Raw genomic sequence first — 21,398 nt, forward strand, 5'->3', positions numbered from 1 at the left:
GCCTATAATCCTAGCTACTCAGAAGGCTGAAATCTGAGGATCAAGCTTGGAAGCAAGCCCCAGGATGACAGAATGACAAACAACAACAAAAAAATGGGTAAGAGGAGTCAGGATAGAAATGGAGTTCACTAACAGTGTACATACTGAGCTTGCAGAAGTCTCTGGATACTCAATTCCCGGTTCTCCCTCACACACCCCCTCCACACACAGAACAAAAAGGGCATTCTTTCACATGTAACATTGTGGCCTTGGAGAACTATAGAACCAAAGTGCACACATCCTAGGGTTGAGCTCTTTGTCTCACATTTATGCCCACCGTCCCACATCCAGCCTGTCCCAGAATCAGGCTGCCATGCAGATCATCCCCAGGTACTTCCATGGAATTCCAGGCAATGCCTACCATACTACCACTATCTGCAACAGCTGTCTCACCCCTAGGTTTAAAAACAGCAACAGCCCTGCTCCAGGCCTGCACAGATGGGTCTCTGGGGCCAGACAAGGAGCACTCTCTTTTGGGCACTAGCTTTAAAGGGGCTCCCAAGTCTCACTTCCACGGGGACACAGAACTTGGGTACCACCAGGTTGAACTTCTTTTACGGGAGAAGAAAAGAAGGGAGAGGAGCTGCAGAGAGAAGATTTTAGGAAGGTGATTCTAAATCACACAGACACCTCCTATGAGTATGTTCCATCAAACTGTTTTTATCTTAATTATACCCTTAGCAGTCTAAAAAACAGATGCCTTTATGGCCTAGGTAATAAATACGTTCTCTGGAGCTGTCAATTAGAATGGAGCACTGATGGGCGTGGCTCTGGGGGACTGACTGCTCCAAATGCAATGATATTTTACTGCCTGAAACACATGGCATCCCAAGTCCAAATGCAGCCTGAATAGATACAGGCAGAGCAGCAGTGCAGGACACAGCTACCACCTGCTCCTCTGGAAAGCTCTGGCAGGCAGTGACACCCCAGCTGTGCAAAGTCATTAGACTTTGTCCTGTGGCACTGGTTGTTCTGCGGTTCATACCACCACATGGCTTCCAGAAAGGAGCAAGGACTCAGAGAGGATGCAGCAGAGACAGCCATTCTCCTTGAGATCTGCCTAGAAGATCACACGTACTCTTCTCTCCTCAAGGGTACAGAGTCACAGCTGCCCATCAGAGCGTCATGGCTATCCAGCCCAGGGAGGAAAGTCCGTGAGATTCTTATCTCCAATTAACCACCAGAAAACTGGAAGTGGCTCTGTGGCTCAAGTGGTAGAGTGCTAGCATTGAGCTGAAGAGGACAGGGACAGTGCCCAGGCCCAGAGTTCAACACCCATGACGCCCCCCCCCCCCAAAAAAAACCCCACACATTTATATACATATATATATACATACATATATATATACATACATATATATATACATACATATATATATACATACATATATATATATATCCTGAAACTGGGGCTGGGAATGTGGCTTAGTGGTAGAATGCTTGTCTAGCATGCAAGAAGCCCTGGGTTTCATTCCTTAGTACCATATACATGGGAAGAGGGAAAGCCAGAAGTGGTGCTGTGGCTCAAGTGGTAGAGTGCTCCCCTTGAGAGAAGGAAGAGGACGAGGAGGAGGAGGAGGGAGAAGGAGAGAAGAGGAGGAGGAGGAGAAGGAAAAGCAGCAGCAGCAGCAACAGCAGCAGCAGCAGCAGCAGCTCAGGGACAACACCCAGGCCCCAAGCTCAAGCTCCAGGACTGGCAACAGAACAAAGCCAACTTTCCAAGAACAATGATGGGGGCTTAACCATTCAAATGCATTCCCCATTCCCCAGCACTGCACAGGGCAAAGGGAGAGCTCTAGCTCCCACAGCCTTCTCTGGAGTCACCGCCCTTCGGCAATCCTGACCTCCCACATGGCCATGGGGCCAGCCAGGGGGCCTGAGCTCGGGACGCACTTACGTCTATGATCAGGTACTCCACGGGCAGCGGGCGGGCCAGCTGGGTGATCTCGTTGCCAAACTTATCTATGTCCTGAAACATTAAAGGGAATAACTGCTGAGTGAATCCAACCAGTGACAACGCTCCTTTCACATTTATATCTTACCTTTTAAATTATTACAGTTCTCTCTCTCTTTTTTTTTTTTTTTTTTTGCCAGTCCTGGGGCTTGGACTCAGGGCCTGAGCACTGTCCCTGGCTTCTTTTTGCTCAAGGCTAGCACTCTGCCACTTGTGCCACAGCGCCACTTCTGGCCATTTTCCATATATGTGGTGCTGGGGAATTGAACCTGGGACCTCATGTATACGAGGCAAGCACTCTTGCCACTAGGCCATATCCCCAGCTGCTCTACCATTTTGACCCAGGGCTCCATTTCCAGTTTTTAAGTGGTTAATTGGACAGAAGAGTCTCATGGGAACTTTTCTGTGTGGGCTGCCTTCAAACTGAGATCCTTAGATCTTAACCTCCTGAGTAGCTAAGATTGCAGGCCACTGGCGCCTGGGTTTAGATACTAATTCCTAAAAATCTTAAACCTCTGAAATCCCAAATTTATGGAAGCGTAGTACTTACAAAGTAACTAGACATGCACAAATGAATACACACACACACACACACACACACACACACACACACACAAATAAGCAGACATGGAAACCCCCACAACCAATCTGTCAAAGTCTAAATTTGCTTTGCTTTGTCAGATGAACAGAACATAAGGTTTAATTATGGTGAAAAAGAGCTAGCATAAATGTTCATTAATCATAAAATGACAATTAGATCGGATTTATGTCAAATATGCTGGGTTCAAATAAAACTCTAGAAATAAATTCATAAAAACTGAGCTTTCATTAAAGATTTACAAGAGGGGTCATATTATCTACTGAAATAATCACTTCAAATTATAGAAATCATTCACTGAGCCGTATGTATGTGTGTGTGAACACACACACACACGCTGTTTTAATTTGCCTGTCAGGCTTTGAACTTGGGACCGGGACACTGACTCTCAGCAATTTTTGCTCAAGGCTAGTCCTCTACCACTTTGAGCCACAGTACCACTTTCTGTTTTCTAGTAGTTAATTAGAGATTTGAACCGCCGCAAGCACAATCCTCAGATCTCAATCTCTTGAGTAGCTGAGACTACAGGTGTGGCACACCAGGGCTCACTGAGTGATATATAAATTATATATCCATAGTTTGCCATTAGAGGGTCTTATATAAAAGTTTCTTTCTAATAAACCTAACCAAGGAAGCAAAGGGCCACTATAGCAAAAGCTGTGAAAAATCAAAGAAGACACCAGGAACTAGATCAGAAGAAATATGGCGAAAATGGCCACACTGCTAAAGGCAATCTACAAATTCAATGCAAAACCCATCAAAATTCCAATGTCATTCTTCATCAAGATAGAGAAAGCAATCCAAAAATTCTTACAGGATCCAAAAGATTGCAAGTAGCCAAAGCAAATCTGAGCAAAAAAAGCAATGCTACAGCCGGGCGCTGGTGGCTCACGCCTGTAAACCTGAGATCTGAGGATCACAGTTCAAAGCCAGCCCAGGCAGGAACGTCCATGAGACTCTCACTCTAACCACCAGAAAACACAAGTGGTGCTGTGACTCTGGGGTAGAGCGCTACCCTTGGGCTGAAGAGCTCAGGGACAGCGCCAGGTCGTGTTCAAAAGCCCCACAACCAACAACAAGAAAAGGCAATGCTGCAAGGATCCCAATTCTCAACCCCAAACTTTGCTATAGAGCTATAATAACAAAACCAGCTTGGTACAGGCATTGAAATTAAACCCGATAGCCAGTCACCAGCAGCTCCCTCCCTCCTATAATCTTAGCTACTTAGGAGCTGAGATCTGAGCACTGTGGTTCGAAGCTAGACAGGGCAAGAAAGATGTGGATCATCTCTACTAAACTACCACAAGAGCCAGAAGAGGAGGTGTGGCTCAAGTGGGAGTGTGCTAGCTTTGAGTAAAAGAAGCTCCAAGACAGTGCATATGCCCTGAATGCCAGCTCTGGACTGGCACCCACCCCCAAAAAGCAGGGGGGGGGGGCCTGAAGACCAATGAAATAGATTAAAAGGTTCAGAAATAAGCTTATCTACTTACAGTTACCTGATAATCGATCAGGAAGCCAAAAATATATGTTGGAAAAAAAGCCTATTTAACAAATTGTGTTGGGAAGACTGGACATCCCTATGTAGAAGACTGAAACTGGATCCTTGTCATTTTGTACTATAATCTCAACTCAAAATGAATTAAAGACATCAATGTCAGACTTGGTGTCTTGTCTTTTTTTGTCATTCGTGAGGCTTGAACTCAACACCTGGGTGCTGTCCCTGAGCTCTTGGGCTCAAAGTAAGTGATCTACCACTTTAGCCATAGCTCCACTTCCGGTTTTCTGGTGGTTTATTGGAGGTAAGAGTCTCACAGGCTTTTCTTCCCTGGCTGGCTTTAAAATGCTATCCTCAGATCTCAGTCTCCTGAGTAGCGAAGTTGACAGGCCTGAGCTAGCAGCCCTCGGCTCTGATTTGAAATTTTGAAACTATTACAAACAGAAACATTAGCATTATTGGCATAGGCAAGAACCTTCTAAGTAGAGTTCCAGGGACTCAACAAATTGGAGAAGAGAACAACAATGGGATTGCATCAAACTAAAAATTTGAAAGACAGCCTATAGCCTATGCTTGGGAGAAAATCTTTATCAGCTATACATCTGACAAGGGTCTAATATCCAAAATATACAAGGAGCTCAAGAAACTATCTGTACCTAAAGTCACAATAAATACATGAGCAAAGGAGATAAATAAAAACTTTTTTTTTTTTTTTTTGGCCAGTCCTGGGCCTTGGACTCAGGGCCTGAGCACTGTCCCTGGCTTCTTCCCGCTCAAGGCTAGCACTCTGCCACTTGAGCCACAGCGCCGCTTCTGGCCGTTTTCTGTATATGTGGTGCTGGGGAATCGAACCTAGGGCCTCGTGTATCCGAGGCAGGCACTCTTGCCACTAGGCTATATCCCCAGCCCCAAATAAAAACTTTTTAGAAGAAGAAAAAATGGCTAATAAACATGGAAATGCTCAACATTCCTAGCCATAAAGGAAATGCAAATCAAAACAAGATCTCACTCCAGTAACAGCCACAATCAAGAAGGCAAACAATATCAAATGTGGATGGGGATTCACAGAGGAGAGGAAGGAACCTTAGGACTCTGTTGGTGGGAATGTAAACTAGGGCAACCAATCTGGAAGGTGGCCTGGCGAGTCCTCAAATAACTAAATATAGGCTAGGTGCCAGTGACTCACATCTGTAATCCTAGCTAGTCAGGAGGCTGACATCCCGTAGTTCAAAGCCAGCAGGGGAAGGAATATCTGTGAGATTCTTATCTAAAACTAACCACCAAAAAGCCAGAAGAGCAGCTCCCAATCAAGTGGTAGAGCACTAGCCTTGAGCAAAAAAGATCAAGAACAGTTCAAGCCCCAGTACTGGCACATACACACACATACACAAACATACACACACACATACACACACACACACACACGCTGGGAATATGGCTTAGCGGTAGGTAGAGTGCTTGTCTTGCATGCATGAAGCCCTGGGTTCAATTCTTCAGCACCACTTAAACAGAAAAAGCCAGAAATGGCGCTGTGGCTAGCGTTGAGCAAAAGAAGTTCAGGGACAGTGCTCAGGCTGATTCCAAACTCCAGGACTGGCAAAACAAAAAACAAAAAAACCCTGAAATGAAATGACTAAAAATAGAACTATCCAATGATCCAGCTATATTCTCTTAGACATCTACCCAGAACATTACAAATCAGGATAAAGACACTTGCATATCCGTGTTCACTGTTGTAAAATTTGTGATAATCAAGTTATAAAGACAGCTCCATGCCCTACAACAGATGAGTGGATGCAGAAAATGTGGTACATATACACAAGAGAATTTTACTCATTTATCAGGAAGAATATTATGTCATTTGCAGGGAAATGATGTTCCTAAAAAAACCTTGTTAACTGAAGGAAGTCAGGCTCAGAGAAACAAACTGTGCATGTTTTCTCTCGTATGTGAAAGCTAGGTCTAAATTACAAACATACATAGTAACATGCATAGGACTCTATGCATATATACATTGACTAAAGAATGGTAGGAGCTGGGGATGTGGCCTAGTGGTAGAGTGCTTGCCTCACATGCATGAAGCCCTGGGTTTGATTCCTCAGTACCACATAAACAGAAAAGGCCAGAAGTGACACTGTGGCTCAAGTGGTAGAGTGCTAGTCTTGAGCACAGAGAGGCGCAGGGACAGTGCCCAGGCCCGAAGTTCAAGCAACAGGACTGGCAAAAAAAGAATGGTACACTTAGGCCAACAACTGTTTCAACAAAATCCCAGGAAGTTGAAACATGTTTTTTGAGGGAAGGGGAAAGGGAGAGCAAAGGAATGGTGTGAGAAAGAGTGATTAAAGGCAGTCATGATATTCAGTGTACACAATGTAAAAAGTGGCCTAGGTAATTTGAGGGTAGGGACGGGAGGGGCAAAGAGGAAGAATGATGGAAGGGGTGACGACATTGAACTCAGAGCCTGACATATGGAACTGAAACTTCTTCCTAAGATTACTTAATTTAAAACAGTTTACAGTTATTCGTGGAGGCGCTCGGACCCCAAACGGCTGCCAAGTACATGTGTTTAAGGTGTGCCCGTGAGGCTGTTTCCAGTACATCCTCACCTCTCAGAACACCAGAGAGCCATGCAATCCTAAGTCAAACCAAGCCCATCACCCTAACAGGACATCACTGGGTCCAACTCCCCGTTTCTTAGGCCACTCTCCTCTTAGCAATCACCCCGCTCCGGGCCGTCTCCTTCCTGGGAAGCTCAGATGACCTGCCACCCACCCGTGGTAAGGATCACTTGTTCGATGACTCTGATACCTGCAAGAGGGCCTCACAGAGGTAGACCTGCTGAAGGGGTTCCTGCGCCCCTAAAGAGGCAGTTTCATGATGGAGGAGATATTGTTAGAGGCAGGAATCAAATCGAATCAAACTAAATCACCACTTCCAAAAATACAAGATTGCCCCTACAAGATATAACCTGCAACAACTCACACATAATTAGCCCATCTGGAATTCATCTTCAAATCTAATTAAGCTCTAATATGCAGAAACATTTTTCCAGCACCTGTTCACTTTAATCTTCCCCTCTAGGGAATTTTCTTGCTAAACGCCCCTCTTTCTTGTTCTTTGTCATGCTATTCTCGTTTAAATTTAACTACCCAATTGTACCTTTTCTGCTCCCCAAGAAAATAAAGGTGTTATGCCCTCTTTTCTTCCCTGGGGAAAACCAGGTAACGTCTGTCCTCTCCCCGACGCCCTCGCTGAAATGTTCTTGCCAGCCAATTCCAAGCCCTACACAGCGTTTTTAAAGGCAATTACTTTTTATGGGCTTTAGCAAATGTCAGACAGAATATGCTAGGAGGAAGAGGTCTTAAGAATGCCAGCTGCCACCGTGTCAGCAGTTTGAGCTCCACGCGGGGCAAGACACCCAGAGAGTGAGAAACTGTCCCCCGTGCCTCACTAGGATGCACAGGTGCAAGGCCCCGACACCCCACCGGAAGGTGGGGGCCGAGACTGGTCACCCCACAGCACACGCACAGGCTGTGGGGCAGAGCGACAGAGGCTCACGGATCGGAGGACATGGGCAAGGCTCTGAGCACGCGGCCTCAATGTGGGGAAGGGGCAGGACGGGACAAGTGGCATCGGCAGCACTGATCGGAAGGGTGCTCAGAACACAGTCTCTCTTTCTTTCTTTTTTTTTTTTTTTTTTGCCAGTCCTGGGCCTTGGACTCAGGGCCTGAGCACTGTCCCTGGCTTCCTTTTGCTCAAGGCTAGCACTCTACCACTGGAGCCACAGCGCCACTTCTGGCCTTTTCTATATATGTGGTGCTAAGGAATCGAACCCAGGGCTTCACGTATGCAAGGTGAGCACATTACCACTAGGCCACATTCCCAGGCCCCCACAGTCTCTCTTAACATCAAGATGTCCAAGTCAGGGGCTGGGAATATGGCCTAGTGGTAGAGAGCTTGCCTCGTATACATGAAGCCCTGGGTTTGATTCCTCAGCACCACATATAAAGAAAATGGCCAGAAGTGGCGCTGTGGCTCAAGTGGTAGTGCTAGCCTGAGCAAAAAAAAAGAAGCCAGGGACAGTGCTCAGGCCCTGAGTCCAAGGCCCAGGACTGGCAAACAAACAAACAAACAAACAAAGATGTCCAAGTCATTCCTAGAGTACTTGCCATGCCTGGTCCAGGTTGGATGCCTCTTACAAAGGCCTACCTGGTATGCACAACTGCACACAGCACAGTTGTCCCCTCTCGACAATGAGGAATGATAGGTCGCAAAGTTTATCCCAAAGCTCCAGCAGAAAGTAAAGCCAGTATACATTCAGAGCTCAGGTCCCAGGCTACACCCTGTGCTCTGACCCTCACCCTGGCACTGCTGTGTAAACTCAGAGTACGTACAGACCCAACTTATGCTTCCTAGACTGACCCGATGCTTCTGCCTTGGCCCTGACAGTACATTTGCCATTTGCTCTGCAGGGGAAGAACAGAAAGTACTCACACTTGAGGGACATGAAATCCTTTCCTAGAATGGGACTGGGCTACTGTGCTAAGAGGCAGGAGACACGGGAACCATGGTGCAGGGTACCAGTAGTTTATGGCAGTACTGCATCATCTGGACAAACATCTGAGAATATCTCCAATTAACCACTAGACAACAGGAAGTGGTGCTGTGGCTCCAAGTGGGAAAGCACTAGCCTTGAGCAAAAATAGTTCAAGGACAGTGCTCAGGCCCCGAGTTCGAGTTCAAGCCCCATGAATGACCAAAGCAAGGTGACAAATCAGTTTGCAAATACTGAAGTTCACAACCCCAAGGTACTCCTCCCTGAGATCAGGTCAGCAGAGACTGCAGGGGTGGGCAGGACAGGCATGGAGGGCGGAGTCTGAATTCAGACACCAGCGCGGCCACTGCCGCTGGGCTGGCTGCGCTCCCCTCACCCCATGTTCTGCTCCCTGGCGCTCAGTCATGCCTGACCGCCAGACACTGGTTTGTTCCCGGGCTCTTCCCCGTCTTTCTGCATGACATTTGCATGTCCTCAAAGGCGCAGCCCCCCGCACCTTCGTATGAGTCTTCTGGGATGAAGACTTCCTCCCTGGTCTCCACTGCCAATATCATCGTCATCCACTGCATCTCAACATGGTGGTCCCATCCCTGCCCTCTGCCCTGCCGCCCCTCACTTAGGCAACATGGCGCCTGATGCTTGAGGCTGTCAGAAAGTCTCCTTCTCCAGTCTACATCAGAAGGAAGGCTCCAGATGAAGAAGGTTCCTCTACGACTTCCCTGCCTGCCATACGCACTGCACCCCCAGCCACGCTCCAGATAGACTGGATCCTTGGACACACACACTGCTCTCCAGGAGTGGGTAGGAGCCTACCACTCTTCCCAGCTTAGGTTGTGGGGTGCCTGCTCTGCCCCCACAGGCTCGAGGGGAGGGGCCAGGCGTGACTTGCTCGCTGCTACAGGTGCAGGGCCCAGGTGAGCTCCTCACACGATCAAGCCTGGGCAAACACAGGGTCTGGATAAGCAGAAGAGAGAGGCAAGTCCCCAGCACACGAGAAGAGAGGGGTTACCAGAGGCTGAGAGGCGAGTCCCTCCGCCTTTAGACCTCAGGCTCTGGGCTCTCAATGGTGCTTCACCACCACCACCACCACCATCACCACCACCACCACCACCACCCCACCCCCCTACCCCACCCTGTGCTGGTGGTACAGGTTCAGGGCATATCCAGACCTGACTCATGTTTTCTTTCTAGACTTCAGCGGATAGAAAAGAGGGGCCAAAAATATGGAAACAACCCAGATGCCCCTCCACAGATGAATGGATCCAAAAAATATGGTACTTATACACAATGGAATACTACATAGCGATTAGGAATGGTAAAATATTGTTATTTGCAGGGAAATGGTCAGAACTCGAACAAATAATGTTGAGCGAGACAAGCCTAGAACACAGAAAACAAAGGGGCATGATCTCCCTGATATATGACTGTTAACAAAGGGAGACGGAGAGACAGTAGAGACCAAGTCTGTGAAACAAAAACTGCTTGTCAAATAGTATTCCCCACAGGATTGGGGCAGCGACACGACAGTATGTAACTAAAACCAAACAACTACTCAACATATAAAGGTCAAAAATTGACCTCTCAGGGGAATACAATAGCTCAAAAGCTAGGTATGTACGTTCATATAAGACTACTGTTGACATATTGTCTAATATCGACATTGCATTTAAAGCCCTAGGCGAACTTTCTTGGGCGTGGCCACATGGCTACTGTATATGTTCTTGATACATTGTATATTGTATATATGTCTACCTGACCTAGAGAAGGGATAGAAAAACAGGGCATAAGATATCACAAGAAATGTACACACTGCCCTACTGTGTAACTGTACCCTTTTTGCACAACACCTTGTCAAAAAATTTGTGTTCAATTAATAAATAAATTAAATTAAAAAAAAAAAAGAAAGAAAAGAGGGGCCAGGGGCTGGGAGAGTGCTTGCCTTGTATCCATGAAGCCCTGGGTTCGATTCCTCAGCACCTCATATATAGAAAAGGGCAGAAGTGGCGCTGTGGCTCAAGTGGCAGAGCGCTAGCCTTGAGCAAAGAGAAGCCAGGGACAGTGCTCAGGGCCTGAGTTCAAGCCCCACTACTGGACCAAAAAAAAAAAAAGAGAGAAAGAAAGAGAGGAAGGAAGGAAGGAAGGAAGGAAGGAATGAAGGAAGGAAGGAAGGAAGGAAGGAGAGGCCAAACTCTAGGTGCAGCCCCAGGTTACCTTTGAATTCATCACCATGAAGCTGATATAAAACAGTATGTGGGAGGGCAGGGTCCCCTCCCAAAAGAGCTAGCAATACTGGAAGGGCACAACTGCGGTGGGGGTTGTTCTGATTCCATCCAGAGTGCCAGCGTCTGAGAAATCTGAACAAGCTCCAGAGGTTAAGTTAGCAACTCTATGCACAGAAGGGCCTTGCCAATGCCTTGAGCACACACACATCCCATGGCACCGGGAGAGAATACTCATTAGACCTGCTACCACTGCATGAACTCCTGCGACCTCACAGGACGCCCTGTGAGTGCTGACTGTAGAGGCGGTGCTCCCAAAGCGACAGAGGCAGACGGGGGTGGGGGGGGGAGGGTAAACAGTTTTTCTTTTGATGAAGCAGCTGGCTGTGTGGCTGGGAAGCTTCTAACTGTACCGTTGTCGAGGAAAACAAGTGCTGCATGCTTGGCTATACAAGTCTGGTGTGAACAGAGCTATAGGTCTCTTCTGTGCTTTGCAAGCAATCAGGCAGACAGTCCTAACCCTCCCCAACAAAAACACCTGTTGGCCCTGGGGCCTACATGAGGCTCACAGCTGCAGCCTCCCAGACAGATGTGAGGATAACCAGGCCTCTGAGGTGATCAAGCACACAGAATCCCCCAGGGCATTCCCTGATAGCCAGGTGTCCTCCCTGAAAGGGCCATCTGCCACTTCTACCTTGCCTGCTTGACACATCAGCTACTGTAACAAGGACTTAACACAACTATGTGTACTTAGGGCAGAAACCTATTTTAAAGTCTTCTATTGTGTCTTGTTTGTTCAATTTTCTGTCTTTGGGGGAGTAAGGGGGATAAGAAATGGAAGAAGAGGGCTGGGAATATCTATCCTGAACAATAGAAACCAGGATACGACACCTGCACTCCCATGTTCACTGCTGCACTATTCACAATAGCCAAGCTATGGAAACAACTCAGATGCCCCACTACAGATTGACGGATGGATCCAAAAATTGTGGTACCTATATACAATGGATTTTTACACTGCCATTAGAAGGGATAAAATAATGGTATTTGCTGGAAAATGCATGGAACTAGGACAAATCGTGTTAAGTGAGACAAGCCAAGAACAGAGACAAATGGCATATGGTCTCCCTGATATGTGGGTGTTGCAAAGAGACAGAACAAAGTAAACAAGTGTCAAGATACCAGATACAGTAACAAGAAAAAGAGGACACAGAATGAATGGAAAGTGTGTGAAAATAATAATACAGCAGAAGGACCATCAGCTACATCGGCCCCTAATAACGAAGCAACTCGTGTGGGAATGGGAAGGAAGGAGTGAGGCAAGGAGGGAACAGATGTGACTTAACAAAAGGAAAGTGATGTACATATCATCCTAAATGGAGGAAATGATTTTAATGTTCAAGTTCACAGACTTGTTAGCTATGTAGACCAGAATGATAATCTTCATCATAGTGAAAGTTAAAATGTGTACCATGAAATATATGTAGTAACTTAAACCCAATTAAAAAAAGACTGTAAGATTATGCACTGTTTAATTGCTTTGAGAAAGATTCACAAAGCAATCCAATATGAATCAGAAAAAATCATTTTACATGGAAAACCCAAAGAAATTTAGATCCTTGAGATGAAAAGAAGATCTAGTTTAACAAGCTATAATAAAGAAACATTTTTTTTCCTTAAAAGGCGGGGGGGGAGCTGGGAATATGACCTAGTGGTAGAGTGATTGCCTCATACACATGAAGCCCTGGATTTGATTCCTCAGCACCACATATATAGAGAAAGCCATAAGTGGCGCTGTGGCTCAAGTGGTAGAGTGCTAGCCTGGAGCAAAAAAATAAAAAGAAGCCAGTGACAGTGCTCAGGCCAAGTTCAAGCCCTACAACTGGCGGGGGGCGGGGGGGGGAAGGTGGGCTGGGAATGTGGCTTAGTGGTGAAGTGCTTGTCTAGTATGCATGAAGCCCTGGGTTCGATTCCTCAACACCACATACACTGGCACTGTGGCTCAAGAGGTAGTATGCTAGCCTTGAGCAAAAAGAAGCCAGGCACACTGCTCAGGCCCTGAGTTCAAGCCTCTGGACTGGCCAAAACAAAATAGTTTCTTTGCATGTATGAAAATGAAAACTTCTGAAATTGAGATTTTTTTTTTGTTTTTAATTTTTATTTATTTATTTGCCAGTGCTAGGGCTTGGACTCAGAGCCTGAGCACTGTCCCTGGCTTCTTTTTGCTGAGGCTAGCACTCTACCACTTGAGCCACAGCACCACTTCTGGCCATTTCTGTATAGGTGGTGCTGGGGAATCAAACCCAGGGCTTCATGTATAAGAGTCGAGCACTTTACCACTAGGCCATATTCCCAGCCCTTGTTTCCATTTTTTTAAGATTGCAAACAGGGCTGGGAATATGGCTTAGCGCCAGATAAAACTATAAAAATAACAGATAATTAAAGAAATGCCAATATTGCATGACAAAAGGGAACACAATTCTGAAGTGCAAGAAGCATACAATGACATATGGGAATGAGAGTGAACTCCAGGCTGTGTCAGTGGCTCACACATGTGATCCTCAGTACTCAGGACACTGAGATCCAGAGGATCGAGGCTCAGTGAAAGCCAGCACAGGCAGGAATACTCCATTCCCAGCAAAGATGAACACCAGCCATGATCACAAGCAAGCCAAACAAGCACAAGGCCCTAAGAGTTCAAACCCCAGTTCAATTAAAAAGGTAAAGAAGGGGGCTGGGGATATGGCCTAGTGGCAAGAGCGCTTGCCTCATATACATGAAGCCCTGGGTTCGATTCCCCAGCACCACATATATAGAAAACGGCCAGAAGGGGCGCTGTGGCTCAAGTGGCAGAGTGCTAGCCTTGAGCAAAAAGAAGCCAGGGACAGTGCTCAGGCCCTGAGTCCAAGCCCCAGAACTGGCCAAAAAAAAAAAAAAAAAGGGAGAAGGGTGTGCTGGGAATATGGCTAGAGTGCTTGCCTAGTACGCTGAAGCCCTGGATCAATTCATCAGTACCACATACACAGAAAAAGCTGGCTGAAGTGGTAGAGTGCTAGTCTTATCCAGGGCCTTAGTTCAAGCCCCAGAATTAGGCAAAAACTCACAGTAAACTATACCTAAAGATGGGATCCAAAAGCTTGTCCTTTAAGATGAAAAGCAAAACAAAACTCTCATTCCTGTCATTAACAGTGCTGGGAAACAAAGCCAGCCCACTATGCCAAACAAACCTGGAGAAAGAAACCTAACACCTAACGCCCTGCCTAGGTCAAATGGCTGTGTAGAAACCTCGCTGCAGAGCCTTCAGCAGAGCTGCTGATGCAAGACTTACCTGTTCCAAACAGCAATGGGTGAAGGCCTCATTTTTACAGTGCTGCTATCTTGAAGCATACAGAAAAATGAAGTACCTAAGAATGACCTGACAAGGCAAGGCCTTCACAAAGTAACCCAAAGCCTTCTGGGAAACATTACAGAACTAAGTGAAGCACTTAAAAGTCCAGAGAGATCACAGCCCTGGAAGTCTGGGAACATCAAGGACTCTTCCATTTGGTATAACCTCAGAGGCTAACATGTGATATATTATGACAGATAACACATCATAAAGTAACAAGAAGAAGAGAGTGCTTTCTTTCACTGAACAATCCTCAGATAAGTGATCATCCACATGGCTAGGAAGGGCAAGAAGGTATTGGGAGAGCCTTCGCTTTGTGAGCCTAATTACCCCACAGGGAGTTAGTTAGGAGAGCGTGCTGGCTTGGGAGATTCCACAGGTCCAGAAAGTCAAGGCATGGAGAGGAGAAAGGGCCCAGAGGAAACCACAGCCAGAGGCACCGATGACACGAAGATGGATGCCCTTCTACAATATTAGGCAGAGATTATGGCAGGAGATAAGGCCCAGCATACACTCTGGCTTCCATAAAAGACTGGAGTGACTGGGTTTGAGACACAGGGATTTTTAACACCATGCTGTTCTCCACGGAACTAGCAAACTCTTAAGGCACAGAGGGCAGGATTCCTTTAAGCCTAATTAAGGCACTATGAGATAGGAATCAGACCCAAGATAATACCTATTCTTATTTTAACAGTATCAAAATGTGAACTCGGCCTGAGTAGCTATGATTATGGGAGTGGCGCCCAGCATCCAGCAAACCAGAACCTTCTGATAGATCCACTCTATTTCCTATAGCCTTTCTGAGCCCAGAGGAAGTCTTAAGGCGGTGTCTGCAGAATTCCTAGAGGACGTTGTCCACAGGTGGAGGAGAGCCAACAGCAGACGCCCGTCACGCTCCCTGCAGGAGGAGGGACCCTCACTGGTAGAAATGCCGTGGAGCAGCACACACTACAGACTCACACCGAGGAAAGATGAGGATCCAAAGGATGCACAGAAGGTAAAAATGCCAATACATACTCAGAGGAAAGATTAAGCAAATCTGCTGCATGAAACAGGTGAGAGAGAAGACTGATAGAAACAGAAGAACAGTCAGTAACTACATCCTGTATTTCCACCGAGGCAAGTTAAAAATGGGCAGACAGATGGCTAGGAACGTGGCCTAGTGGTAGAGAGCTTGCCTTGCATGCATGAAGCCCTGGGTTTGATTCCTCAGTACCACATACATAGAAAAAGCTGGGAGTGGCACTGTGGCCCCAGTGGTAGGTAGCCTTAGCAAAAGCAGTTCAGGGACAGGGCCCAAGCCCGGAGTTCAAGCTCTAGGACTGGCAAAAAAAAAAAAGTGCAAACAAATGACAATGTTAAGCCAGGTGCTGAGATCTGAGGATCAAGGCTCCAAGTCAGTCTAGGTAGTCTGAGACTCTTATCTCCAACCAGTAAAAGCCAGAAGTGGAAGCATGACTTGGGTGGTAGAGTGCCAGACAAGGAGCAAAGCATGTCAGTGAATTTGAGTCCTAGGGAAGAGAAAGGGGAAGGGGAAGGGGAAGGGGAAGGGGAAAGGGAAGGGGAAGGGGAAGGGGAAGGGGAAAGGGAAGGGTAAGGGGAAGAGGAAAGGGAAGGACCTGAGTTCAACCCCCAGTACTGGTAGACCAGAAAAGGGAGGGGAAGAGAGGAGAGGGGAAACTTCTAGCAATGAAATAATTATGTCTGAAATCGGTAATAGTCTAGAAGATTAATAATGAACCTGAAGACAAAATAGGAACATACAGAGAAAAAGAAGATTGAAATAAAATGAACAGAGGATAGCTGGACGCCAGTGGCTCACACCTGTAATCTATCTACTCAGAGGCTGAGATCTAAGAATTGTGGCTTGAAGTCAGCCCAGGCAGGAAAGTCTGCGATTCTTCTATCCAATTAACTAGAAGTGGCACTGTGGCTCCAGTGGTAGAACACTAGCCTTAAGGGAAAACAAGGTCCGGTATAGTGCCCAGGACAATGACTTCAAGCCCCATGACGAGCACATACACAAGCACAAAAAAAAATCTCCCAAGGAGAGGAATCATAAGTAAATATATAAAGTACTTGTGGTACGCAGAATTCTAAGAAGGGTCTTATACACCTGTCATTTAAAAGTAAAATTACTTGCAACGATCTGATTTATGTCACATATCTAAATTCAGAGCATGTTGTTCTCCATGCCGCCGATATCTAAGTAGCTGATAACAAGACCAAGAAATGTGGCAGGCACCTCAATCAACAAGCAGGACCCCTAAACACAATGACTGACTAGTACTAGTCCAGAATCACCAGCATCGGAGGAGTCCAGATCAGGTGCACACTGTCCTTTACATAATGAAATTTTTGTACCCCTGCTTTTTTACCTTATAAAACACATCAGGCACGTACTGCTCACTGCTGGACTCCTTGGCATAGCCGAGCTCAGGAGCATCCTTGCACGGTAGGAGACACTCATCACGGACCAGTGCCATGCACTGATTAGACACCTGGTATCCTTCAAAATGGACCTGGTTGTCTGGACCACCTGCAAGAGACAGACTTTCAAAGAGAATCTACTAAGACATTCAGAACCAACCTATGCATTTTACTCTTCTGACCAATGGAAACAAATGCTAGGGAGTCCGTCTTGGGTTACCGGGCTGGCAGCTACATGAATGAGGCCTGGACAAACACTGACAGCCTGGATCTCCAGTCACAGACCCCAAACACAGGGCCACCCGTGACACAGTCCCAAACCCAGACAGCTAGACGGCTACATGCTCCGATGCTCCAAAGCTGTGCATCATGTACATGGCCTCCAGTCGTTAGCAATTTCAAGATATGAGGACAAAACCCTTCGTTCCACGAGCTTCAGTATCCAAGTGAGCAAGAACAGCATCCGAAGGGGAGGTATCAGGTACAGGGGAATGAATAAGAAAGACAGACTCTCCAGTTGGGTTGGTTGGCTGGATTTTTTAGACAAGTCTTGCCATGTGGCCTGGGCTGGCCTTGAATTTGTGGATCCTCCTGCCTCAGCCTCCTGAGTGTTGGGATTATAGATGTGTGATACCATGCCTGGCTGGAAAATATTTTCAATAAAACAGTCCTAGCACTGCCATCATATACAGCAGTTCCTACCTTAAAGAAACTTATGGGGGCTGGGAAGGTGGATTGGAGGCAGAGTGCTCGCCTAGCACGCATGAGGACCTAGGTTCGATTCCTCAGCACCACATATACAGAAAAGGCCAGAAGTGGCGCTGTGGCTAAGGTGGTGGAGTGCTAGCCTTGAGCAAAAGAAACTCAGGGCAGTGCCCAGGACTTGAGTTCAAGCTCCTTGACTGGCAAAAAAAAAAAAAATTTAAAAGTCTATGTGGGGGCTGGGAATGTGGCCTAGTAGTAGAGTGCATGCCTTCCATACATGAAGCCTTGGGTTCGATTCCTCACCACCACATATATAGGAAAAGCCAGAAGTGGCGCTGTGGCTCAAGTGGTAGAGTGCTAGCCTTGAGCACAAAGAAGCCAAGGACAGTGCTCAGGCCCTCAGTTCAAGCCCCAGGACTGGCACACACACAAAGAAAACCACCCCAAAAAATAACCACCTTTGTGGCCACCTCAGGTCAGGGCTCCAAGCACCACTTCTCACGCTGTGGTGGTATGGACAGGACCTCAGATCTGTGAATGACAATGAGGTCTCCTCAGAGTTCACCCAGGCTCACAGCCAATGCACTGCCCTCCAGCATTCCTTCTTTGCCAAACACGCTTCCAGAATCAGGGCTCTATCAGGACAACTCCAGTGTTCACTATTCTTGTTTTTTGTTCGCCAGTCCTGGGGCTTGGACTCGGGGCCTGAGCACTGTCCCTGGCTTCTTTTTGCTCAAGGCTAGCACTCTACCTCTTGAGCCACAGCGCCACTTCTGGCCTTTTCTGTGTATGTGGTGCTGAGGAAACCCAGGGCTTCATGCATGTGAGGCAAGCACTCTGCCACTAAACCACATTCCCTGCCCAATGTTTACTGTTCTTATATCTCTAGAGAACAAGAAATTCTCATTATCCCTAGTTCAGTTTGACAAAAACAGACATTTGTTGCTCAGGAAACAGAAACTCAGTCTATCCAGCTTCCAAACCCACATGAGAAACTTTACTTGATGGCCACACATTCAGAAAGGGTGGAGGATGTGGACAAAGCAGGCTGCTCCTCTTTGCAGGAGGTCAGTGGAGGCTGGCTGTAAACAGCTGCATCCTGGTAGCTCCAAGCATCCTGTTCCTGAACCTAGCAGTTTCTCTCTGGTCCTAACTCAGGACAACCGCAACACACCCAGACTCAGCTGTGCAGCATGCTTGTTATCATGAGCAGGGCCCCACATGAGAGCTCACAGGCTCTGACAGTGCAGGGCCAGGGCTCGAGGGGTGCAGGGGTCCACACGAGAGCTCACAGGCTCTGACAGTGCAGGGCCAGGGCTCGAGGGGTGCAGGGCCCCACACGAGAGCTCACAGGCTCTGACAGTGCAGGCCCAGGGCTCGAGGGGTGCAGGGGTCCACATGATCAGTGACATTTCCTCAGAGTTACAAATCTGCACTCATCTTCAGATCAGTCATTGAAGTACTGACAGGTGAAAAGAGAAACATGACCTCTGAGAAATGGAACCAGTGTTGTAAAACCCTCAATGAAGGAAGGAAGGGGGGATATTGATCAAGAAGCACCATACTCAGAACCTGATTTATGGAACTGCAGCCCCTTTGCACAACTAAATAATAACGTGGGACTCCACCTCAGCCTCAGTGGCTAGGCACAGTGGCTCACTCATCTATCTCAGCTACAGGGCAGATACCACTGCTGGGGGTAGGGTGACGCACAAATAAATGGCCATCCCCTGCATAAAGTCAGACTACCTCAAGAATAACTACACACAATTAATTAATCAACTAATGTAAGTACACAAGGCTAGGCACTGCTGGCTCACACCTGTAATCCTAGCTACTCTGGAAGCTAATATCTGAGGATAGTAATTCACAGCCAGCCCAGGCAGGAAAGTACATAAGACTCTTATCTACAATTAACCACCAAAAAAAACTAGAAGCAGAGCTGTGGCTCAAGTGGTAGAAGACTAACCTTTAGCACAAAAGCTCAGAGACAGCCCTCAGACCTTGAGGTTCAAGCCCCAAGATGGCATTAAAAAAAACCCCACAAATAACCCCTAGAAGAACACTGTAAGCATGTGAAAAACCAACAATGAGATCCTAATACCTAATCTTAAGTTAATAAAAAAAGGGAAAAAAACCCACAAGGAACTAACTGGCAGAGAACAAGTGATAGAGAACCTGCCTAGCAAACTCCAGACCTTGAGTTCAACCCCAAGTACTGCCAACCAGTCAGTCAAACAACATCAATCCTCATGGTAGTCTCCAAAGGTATTTCACCAAGACAGAAGTGGGAATGTCCCTCCCCCTGTAGAGCAGGGACAATGCCCTGTGCTCTGGAACTTATTTAACCTTGTAGAGAGAGCCACACACAGAGACTGAGATGCCAAGGCCACTGGGAAAACTACCTACCTAACTTCTCACACGGAGCACACACACAGAGGTAGACTTCAGGGGCTAGAAACGGGCACTGAGAAGACGAATGGAGCTGCTGCTGAATTTGAGGTGTATGTCTGGCTCTGAAAGAGATCCTCAGAAAGTCACGTTCACAGCCCAGGAGCCATCTCCGCGATGCAATAGCCTTCCTGACTCCCTCTGGTTCACTCAGGCAAGTCGTCACACACAACCACACCAGAGGAGTGTGCAAGGGCGGCAAGGGAGCGGGCTCATGGAAGGAGCCTGAAAACACACAGCTGTACAGCTTTCCACTCTATCAAGGGGTTCAGGAATGGGCCTGTAGCAAGTGCACTTCCTAGCACCTCCCAGATCCCCACTTGTTCCCTGGCTAGGGACGCTAACACAGGACAAATAGTTACAAAAGCTGCCCCTCAGTTTAGGCTCTACATCATAATGGATCATCATTCTGCAGCTGGAGAAGATGATAAGAAACAAGCATCCAGATGCAAAAGGACAATGAATCAAGAACTTGTAGTAGATGGGGTTAATAGAGCTGGGGTAGAGCACTTGCCTAGCATGTGGTAGGTCCTGGGTTCCATCCCCAGTTGCAACAAATAAGGACTAAAAAGAAGTTAGTCACTGCCTCAATAGTTTGATATCCTTCCTGTAAGTGCCATTTTTGGAGGTAAAAACTTCAAGGACAATGCATATGATTTCTAAACTCTCAACAAGAGGTATGACTCAATAATTGAAAGTGGCAAGCCCCAAGCTAGAAACTATTTATAATTTTTAAATGTGCCAGTTCTTTTGGCCCATGGGACAATTTCCCCATAGAAACAGTAATTAAAAGGGCTGGGTTACCATGGAAGCTCATAGGCGCCCAGAACAGTCATTCTCAGTGAAAGACGTTCTAGAAGAGGCTGAGGGTATTTCTGCTGTCTCACTGGCAGGGCACTGACAATTTTCATACGCTTGGGGAGTTGAAGATAGCAGGTCCTGCCAGGTACAGTGGCGCTCCACACAAGAATCATTCCGTACCCCACAGGAATAAGCAAATACAACCCTATGACGATCTTAGAATCAATCCTATTTCATAAACAAACCTGAAAACATCTACACCGTCTCAACCTCCACTTGGTTTTTGAGGAGTGATTAGCGTGTGAGCTAAGGCGGGGGGGGGGGGGCGTCTTGGCTTTCCTTAGCTAGCGAGACCACCATGGAGCATCTTGGGAGACCACGGCCCTGCTGGCCAGCATGGCAGTCTGAAGGACCATACAGAAGCCCCCTCACCTGAGATCTGTTCTATGCCATCTGAGTCCTAACGACGTTAAGCATCAACCGTCTTTGTCACTGTGTCCCCTGTATCACAGTTAAGTATTATTACCCTGCGTCTTTGTTCTCCTTGTAGGCAGACTAATGCATCATAAGACTTCCACATCTGTAGTGTGTGTCAAAACATCCCAGAAAAGAAGGTGGAATCTGACAGGCATGAAAACTAGCAGCCTACACCACCAAACCCCAAGTTTCATCCTGAATTCAGAGCCACTGTCTCCTGAGTGCTGGCCCGAATGCTGGGTCGTGGGAGGCAGGCCTCCGTGCTGGTAATGGGGACTTAACATGT

At 47.0% G+C, this 21,398-nt stretch overlaps 1 protein-coding gene across 1 annotated transcript in view; it reads right to left on the minus strand.

Annotated features, from left to right (window-relative positions):
• Nploc4 (NPL4 homolog, ubiquitin recognition factor) overlaps positions 1–21,398 on the minus strand; it is a 69,326-nt gene that overhangs the window by 11,983 nt on the left and 35,945 nt on the right. The window contains exons 12-13 of the mRNA XM_048366766.1: positions 16,627–16,787; positions 1,937–2,008 (exon numbers count right to left, since the gene is read on the minus strand). Of these exons, the coding sequence (XP_048222723.1) occupies positions 1,937–2,008; positions 16,627–16,787 (233 nt within the window). The remainder of the gene's footprint in view (positions 1–1,936; positions 2,009–16,626; positions 16,788–21,398) is intronic.

The sequence above is a fragment of the Perognathus longimembris genome, chromosome 17 (genome assembly GCF_023159225.1).
Source record: "Perognathus longimembris pacificus isolate PPM17 chromosome 17, ASM2315922v1, whole genome shotgun sequence".
Taxonomy (NCBI): Eukaryota; Metazoa; Chordata; class Mammalia; order Rodentia; family Heteromyidae; genus Perognathus; species Perognathus longimembris.